General features: G+C 40.4%; 1 protein-coding gene across 1 annotated transcript; it reads right to left on the bottom strand.

Moving 5' to 3' along the window:
- Positions 1–5,986: 5,986 nt before the first annotated feature.
- On the bottom strand, positions 5,987–8,024 carry LOC131382735 (neuroblastoma breakpoint family member 3-like). The gene is made up of 2 exons (XM_058435212.1): positions 7,519–8,024; positions 5,987–6,908 (listed from the first exon to the last, which is right to left on the bottom strand). Exons 1-2 carry the CDS (start codon positions 7,599–7,601, stop codon positions 6,665–6,667), a joined length of 327 nt encoding a protein of 108 aa, XP_058291195.1. The 5' UTR covers positions 7,602–8,024; the 3' UTR covers positions 5,987–6,664.
- Between the last annotated feature and the right edge of the window lie 43 nt (positions 8,025–8,067).

Raw genomic sequence — 8,067 nt, 5'->3', positions numbered from 1 at the left:
GCAACTCCAAGACACATAATTGTCAGATTCACCAAAGTTGAAATGAAGGAAAAAATGTTAAGGGCAGCCAGAGAGAAAGGTCGGGTTACCCACAAAGGGAAGCCCATCAGACTAACAGCTGATCTCTCGGCAGAAACTCTACAAGCCAGAAGAGAGTGGGGGCTGATATTCAACATTCTTAAAGAAAAGAATTTTCAACCCAGAATTTCCTATCCAGCCAAACTAAGCTTCATAAGTGAAGGAGAAATAAAATACTTTACAGACAAGCAAATGCTGAGTGATTTTGTCACCACCAGGCCTGCCCTAAAAGAGCTCCTGAAGGAAGCACTAAACATGGAAAGGAACAACCGGTACCAGCCACTGCAAAAACATGCCAAATTGTAAAGACCATCGAGGCTAGGAAGAAACTGCATCAACTAATGAGCAAGATAACCAACTAACATCATAATGACAGGATCAGATTCACACATAACAATATTAACTTTAAATGTAAATGGGCTAAATGCTCCAATTAAAAGACACAGACTGGCAAACTGGATAAGGAGTCAAGACCCATCAGTGTGCTGTATTCAGGAAACCCATCTCACGTGCAGAGACACACATAGACTCAAAATAAAGGGATGGAGGAAGATCTGTCAAGGAAATGGAAAACAAAAAAAGGCAGGGGTTGCAATCCTAGTCTCTGATAAAATAGACTTTAAACCAACAAAGATCAAAAGAGACAAAGAAGGCCATTACATAATGGTAAAGGGATCCATTCAACAAGAAGAGCTAACTATCCTAAATATATATGCACCCAATACAGGAGCACCCAGATTCATAAAGCAAGTCCTGAGTGACCTACAAAGGGACTTAAACTCCCACACAATAATAATGGGAGATTTCAACACCCCACTGTCAACATTAGACAGATCAACGAGACAGAAAGTTAACAAGGATATCCAGGAATTCAACTCAGCTCTGCACAAACTGGACCTAATAGACTTCTACAGAACTCTCCACTCCAAATCAACAGAATATACATTTTTTTCAGCACCACACCACACCTATTCCAAAATTGACCACATAGTTGGAAGTAAAGCTCTCCTCAGCAAATGTAAAACAACAGAAATTATAACAAACTGTCTCTCAGACCACAGTGCAATCAAACTAGAACTCAGGACTAAGAAACTCACTCAAAACCGCTCAACTACATGGAAACTGAACAACCTGCTCCTGAATGACTATTGGGTACATAATGAAATGAAGGCAGAGATAAAGATGTTCTTTGAAACCAATGAGAACAAAGACACAACATACCAGAATCTCTGGGACACATTCAAAGCAGTGTATAGAGGGAAATTTATAGCACTAAATGCCCACAAGAGAAAGCAGGAAAGATCCAAAATTGACACCCTAACATCACAATTAAAAGAACTAGAAAAGAAAGAGCAAACACATTCAAAAGCTAGCAGAAGGCTAGAAATAAGTAAAATCAGAGCAGAACTGAAGGAAATAGAGACACAAAAAACCCTTCAAAAAATTAATGAATCCAGGAGCTGGGTTTTGGAAAAGATCAACAAAATCGACAGACCGCTAGCAAGACTAATAAGGAAGAAAAGAGAAGAATCAAATAGATACAATAAAAAATGAAAAAGGGATTTTCTATACATAGGATCACACCATCTGCAAATTAAGATTATTTTGTTTTCTGTTCAAAAATATTTTTTCTCATGTTTATGTTTGAAAGATAATTTGGCCAGGTGTAGAATTGTAGGTGACAGTTTTTCTTTTTTTAAGTACTTTATTGCAAACTTCTTGTTTGTAAAGTTTCCTACGAGAAATCTTATGCCAACCATATATTTAGTGCCCTGTATGTAACATGTTCTTTTCCCTTTTATTACTTTTAGGATTTCCTTTTTATCACTGGTTTTGATAGATTTGATTAAGGTGTTCCTTGGTGAAGTTTTCTGCATGTTTCTTGTTCGTAGGATAATCATATTTCGGTAATATTTGAAGTTTATGGTTTCCATGGAGCTTCTAAATCTTTCATCCAGTATGTTTTAAATGTCTTTGTCTCTCTTCTCCACTACCTGCCCTTCAGGGATTCCATTTAGCCCTATACTAGGGTGTTTAAAGTTTTTATGCTGATGGTCTTTTAGTGTTTTCAAGTCATTTGTTAACGTGTGTTTCATTTATGTTAGTTTCAACTCCTATTCCTTCTAGTTCAATAATCTCTTCTGCAATGTTTAATCCAGTGCCTTCTTCCATTTCAGACTGTAAATCGTAGGTTTTATCTACAGAATTTGATATTTAAAAAATCTTCAACCTCTCCATTTAATTAAAATACAATTATACTAATTGCTGTAATGTCCTTTTCTTCTATTTCCAACGTGTGTGTCAATTTCAACTAGATTATTAGATTCTTCATTACGTGTCATGTTTTCCTGCTTCTTCAGCTGCTTGATATTCTTTTATTTTTATTTATTTATTTTGGGGGGGAAGGAGTTTCACTCTCGTTGCCCAGACTGGAGTGCAATTGTGTGATCTCAGCTCACTGCAACCTCCGCCTCCCAGGTACACAAGCGATTCTCCTGTCTCAGCCTCCCAAGTAGCTCAGATTACAGGCATGCACCACCATGCCCGGCTAATTTTTTTGTGCTTAGTAGAGACGGGGCTTCACCATGCTAGTCAGGCTGGTCGTGAACTCCTGACCTCAGCTGATCCACCCGGCTGCTTGATATTCTAAGATTTGATGCTGGAGCTTTGGTGTCAATGCTCAAAAGTGCCCAAAGACACCACTCGACCTCAGTGTCTATGCACCCCCAAGCTTCTGCAACAGGAGAGGTAGAGACAGCAGAGATGAGTGTGCTACAACATGCTGGTAGAGGGTACCCCAATTGTGCTTGGGACTTCCTATGCCTCATAGAAAAATGTGCCTTCCTTAATTTTTCTCATAAGAACCACCCTACTTCATGCCCTGTCTCTCTCTTCAAACACCAGGACAGCCCTCAGACCAGTCTCAACCACCCAATGGATTGACAAAGGTCCAAATATGATTCAGTGGAGAAGGCATTCTCTTGTCAACAAATTGTGTAGAAGCAACTGGACACGCATATCCCCAAATGAAAAAGATTCACCTGAACCTCAATACTGACTCAAAAACTAACTCAAAATGGATTATGCAACTAAATATAAACTATAAAACTAGAAAAAGTATAGCAGAAAATATAAGACAAAATCTTCACGACACAGTTAGGCAGTGTTCTTTGTTATCAATAAACACAAACCATTAAAGAAAACATTGATAAATTCAACTTTATAAAAATTTAAAGTTTTTGCTCAACACAAGACAGTATTAAGAGAACAAATATAAGCTGCAGATTGGGAGAAAAGCAGGGGAAATGACAAATGTGACAAAGGGCAAGTGTGACAGTTACTTGCACGTGTCACTGTGACCGAGCACCAGGGTGCCAGGACATTCGGCCAAATGTGATTCTGGTTGTGTTCCAGAGAGTGTTTCGCATATGATTAACATTGGGATGGGCAGACTAAGTGAAGCACATTGCCCCCCTTAATGGGGGGGGACTCATGCAATCAATCAAAGGCCAGGAGAGAATTAAGAGGCCTAATGGGAAACAAATGCTTTCCTGGGTCTCCAGCGTTCCTTCCATCCTGGGAATTTCAGCCTCCATAATCTCAGAAGCAAATTCACATATGTATACACACACATATACATTTCATAGGTATGTGGCTAAGAGTGTATTTTTAAAAGTTCAGCCATGAGATGATTGGTGAAGCCAGCCAATGAATAAGGGTATGTTCTATTATATGACTCGGTCTTCTTTTGTACACGATTGAAGTTCTGCATTTGTAGTAGGGGGATAGGAGACAGCAAATCCACCTAGGATGATAACAGCTGAATTTCTCAACAGACACTTCAAAGCCCTAGGGGTTAACTTAGAGAGTCAAAAATCCCACCCATAATCCTGCCCCTAAATACCAGGGCTAGGGAACACTGTGGCCCTCAGGTGATTTTCTTTAACTGGGTCTGGGAGCCACGCAAGGGCAGAGGGAGCAGAGGCCAGGACACCAGGGGGGCCCTGTTCATGACAGAACACAGCTAAAACTATCCTCAGAAAGAGCATGTGGAGAAACACAGATCATGTATGAGACCTGGTGGATTAGAGCACTGGCTACTGGGGAATTGGAAAGGAAGGGGCTTCACCATGCAGAGGACCAGAGGTGTCAGTCTATGAAATGCAGAATTGCTGAGAGATGGGGAGGCATGGACAAAGGAAGCATCCTCTGGAGACTCATGTGAAGAGAACAAACGAATGAAGTAACTGGCAGAAATTACAGGTCCTGGCAGAACAAAATAGAATCCCACAACGAGAACATACAGCATGTATGTCCCCCAAGGAAGAAAATATCTCCCAAAAACTCAAGAAAAATCATTTTGGGCAAGCACCTTATATCCAGTAATGCGATCCATGTATCAAGACCGTGAGAAAAATTATTAAACATGCTAAACTCAGCGAGACCTGATTCCCTCATGAGGACTCTGTTAAGGATGAGTACCACTCAGCAAGTCATGACTGTGACATTCACTTTTGAATAGCTCATGAGCATTAATATATTTAATTATGGATCTAAACCAAAAACCAAGGTGTGGGCAAGATGACAACCACAGAATGTCACTGGTATATGTTTAGGTTCAAATACTATTATGAGAAGTGGCAGGTAAAGGCGGTAGGAAAAAGAAAACACATCATGTAATTGACTGTCATATGGAAATATTTGACGTTGAAAGTCATAATTTAAAACGTATAAACCAAATATTAGAAGCGTGTCTAGTTCAAAGGGGGGAAAACTATGAAACATTTTTAGTCAATATCAAATACGAGCTACACAACCCTTCCTAAATGTCAAAGGCACACACAGACACACACACACTCTCTCACAAAGAATACAAATAACTAGAACCAAGAAATGGAGTAAATACATTCTGCTACATATGGTAAACATAGCCTACAATGTGGAAGAGATTAGAAAATAAACAGGGAAATGAAAATGTTTTTATTAATTCGCATCAGTACCCACCAAAACCAATCAGCACAACAAAAGATTATAACACTGAATGTAAAAAACAATCCAACAGTCCAGAGTGATAGGCGAAAGTTTTTAATTGTATAGATTAAAATAACTTTGGACAAAAATTAAAGCTCAGGCAGAGAATGTTTTTTTTTTTCAACAACAGACACTAGCGAAAACAAAGGCACAGTAAAAATTGAGACAGAAAATTTCCAGTGTAGAGATATGAATATAATAATAGACACAGGCAGGGATGATTAATAAATGATCAAATGTTTAGAGGATGATCATTGGAATACAAGACATTGATATTTTTAAAAACCACTTTCCCAAATACTTCATTACAAGTAAGGTGTCTCTAAAAGGGATAGATCTCTTTGACCCCTCCTTAACCAAGTAACCAGTCCTGATAGCATGATAATGCTGATGGACAAACTAGACCTTCTCTGCCCACATTTGGGCTGAGGTTGGAAACTCACAGTATTGACTCTGCAGTGCTCTTGACAAAACGTTTAGGCTGAATTTCATCATGAAGACATTTTCAGACAACTTCAGAATGTAGACCATTGAGCCAGACAGCTGACCTGTCCTCTAGAAACAAGTCCATGTCACCACAATCAATGACAACAACAAAAAGAGGAGGAAATATTTGGGGTTCAAAATAACTAAAGAAATGTAGCTACATTATCTTTTTACTTTTTTTGAACCCAAAATATCTCTCCTCCTTTTTGCTGTGTGATTCGTGGTGACGTGGACTGTGTGAAGGAGACAGGTCAGTTGTCCTGCTCAGTGTTCTACATTCTGCAGTTGTCTGGTGATTACCTCCTATGAAACTCAGGCTAAGCGTTTTCTGCAAGAACATGGCACTGTTCATATTCTGCACCGGCAGAGTCCCAGGAGACATGCTGTCCCCTACCAGCGGCTCCTGACTCCTGTTTTTTACAGGATGGAATTGAAAGGAGCAGGGCTAAGGCCTCTCGATGCTGTTTGTCCATCTAGCTGTGGTCTTCCTAAGTATTGATATCAATTGGAGGCTGAAGGACTATGGCTTCTCTAATCAAAGGAGGCTAGTGGGTTAACGATTGTCAAGAGCAGTCAGTGGCTCTGAAATATAATCCTCAGCCAAGGATCCCTCCTGTGTTACAGATGGATCAGCTAAAACAAACCAACACTGAAGATACAAAGAATGGGGTTAGGTTCATTGAAACCAGGGTGACACTTTTGGATGAGCTAAACACAAAGATGACATTGACCTTGAGCAGATTTAGAAGCTCAGAGACATGCCTGCAAAATGAAATCCCTGAGGAACTCCGTAGCTACCCAGAGATATCTGGTTCAAATTAGAATGTCTGGCAGATCACTCCCGGCATGTGCTACATAGTCATGTGAACGTGTCACACCTAACTTGGGTCCAATGTCTTCAGACTGAGCACAGGTGGCCACTGGCATGGTCTGAGAATAGGAATAGAGCCATGCCCACTTTCCCATCCTATGTGTGGGCTTCCAAAGGGAACTACAGTTTCATTCAAACCTACATGTGCCTTTAGGTCCTGCCTGCAGCAATGACATCTCTCAGCTTAGTAAGGGCTGCTTAGTGTGGGAATATGCCTCCCATCTGGGAGACCAGGTGGTGCCTCATCACTGTCCAAGTAAAAAACCTATTGTCCACGTCAAGGGCCAAGCTGACGTGCTCTTCCTCAAATGAATAAAAATCACTTCTGTAGTGCTGGAATGAGGCATCTAGTTCAAAGTAAGTTGAAGGAGTTGAATAAAATCTATCCACTGAGTCCTGCAAGACTTCAGGCTCTTCTGCTTCCATCGGCACCCCGTTGAGCCTGGAAAAGGAGACAAAACTAAAGAAGCAGCCAGGGAAAATCAGACACCACAGAGCCCCAACTAGATTTCAGGGGGAACATAAGGAAGTGGTTAAAAAAAGAAAAGGATAGATCCATTAATGAGGTAAAAAAATTATTGCTTTATGTTGGGATAGAACAGAGCCAGGTAGAAAACAATGAAAAAGAGAGACAGACAGAGACAGAGACAGAGACAGAGAGAGAGAGAGAAAGTCAGCTCAGTGACTTGGCCAGGTGACACACTGATAAGGGAGTAAAAGGACACTCTGAGTTAGTGCCCTCATGACACACAGCAAACAGTGATCATGAGAAGAGTGAGCTCAATAGTTTTCCATCAAATGTGCTTCAAATTCCATGCAGTCGCCATAAGGGTACAGCTTCTGAGGTATGGTCAACCTATGGTACATTAGTAAATGATAAGGGGAGGAAGAAATGGAAACCTAAACGTCTACTGCAATGAAAACCAATAGCAATGTCAGTAGGAGTAATTCAGCCTTTGTTGAAAACAGGAAATCACACACACGGTTTGCCCTGGATCTCTTGTCTCCAGGTGTTAACACAGAATTAAGCGACCACAATTGTTGAAAGTTACCTGGGGCATGGTGGGTTTTGATCTTCTTCCCCTTCTTGGTACTCTTCAATTTCTGCAATAAATTCAGACATGGACAGACGCATTAAGCTGATTCCCCTACACACATAACATTCCACTGTCTAATCCTCACACAGGGACCTCAGGCTCCTCAGTATAAGAATAGGACACTGTGAGAGATATATTTCAGGAGGCCTGAAGGCTGGTCATGATAGAGATTCCTTGTTTTTTGTCCCAGAAACTAAGGGTAAAATGTCCCTATTCTGGTAGATCGTTATCCCAATATCATTTGTCCCAAGTTTGTGCAAACGGTTATCCCATGTTTTTCCAATCAATTTAAAGCAAATGCCCTCAAATGATTTCTAAGAGAGAAACCGCAATATTCAGCCCTGTCTCGTCAAATACTCAGATTGTTCATGGTTGTGAGGATTTTAGACACTGAAATTAGAGTGAGAAAGGAAATCTACCAACCCTTGAGTCAAAATCATAGTTCTCTGAATATGTCACATCTGCCCAGGTCCAGTGCCTTGAGAGTAGAATCAGAGTGCCACA

Source organism: Hylobates moloch, unplaced genomic scaffold, assembly GCF_009828535.3.
Source record: "Hylobates moloch isolate HMO894 unplaced genomic scaffold, HMol_V3 SCAFFOLD_2543, whole genome shotgun sequence".
NCBI lineage: Eukaryota > Metazoa > Chordata > Mammalia > Primates > Hylobatidae > Hylobates > Hylobates moloch.
The sequence above is the reverse complement of the archived record's forward strand: the minus strand, read 5'-3'. Positions and strand labels throughout refer to the sequence as shown.

Coding starts and splice junctions, on each gene's coding strand:
- LOC131382735 (XM_058435212.1), bottom strand. CDS start 7,601: ATGCGTCTGTCCATGTCTGAATTTATTGCAGAAATTGAAGAGTACCAA. Junction 6,909..7,518: donor CAAAACCCACCATGCCCCAG/GTAACTTTCAAC, acceptor CTCCTTTTCCAG/GCTCAACGGGGTGCCGATGG.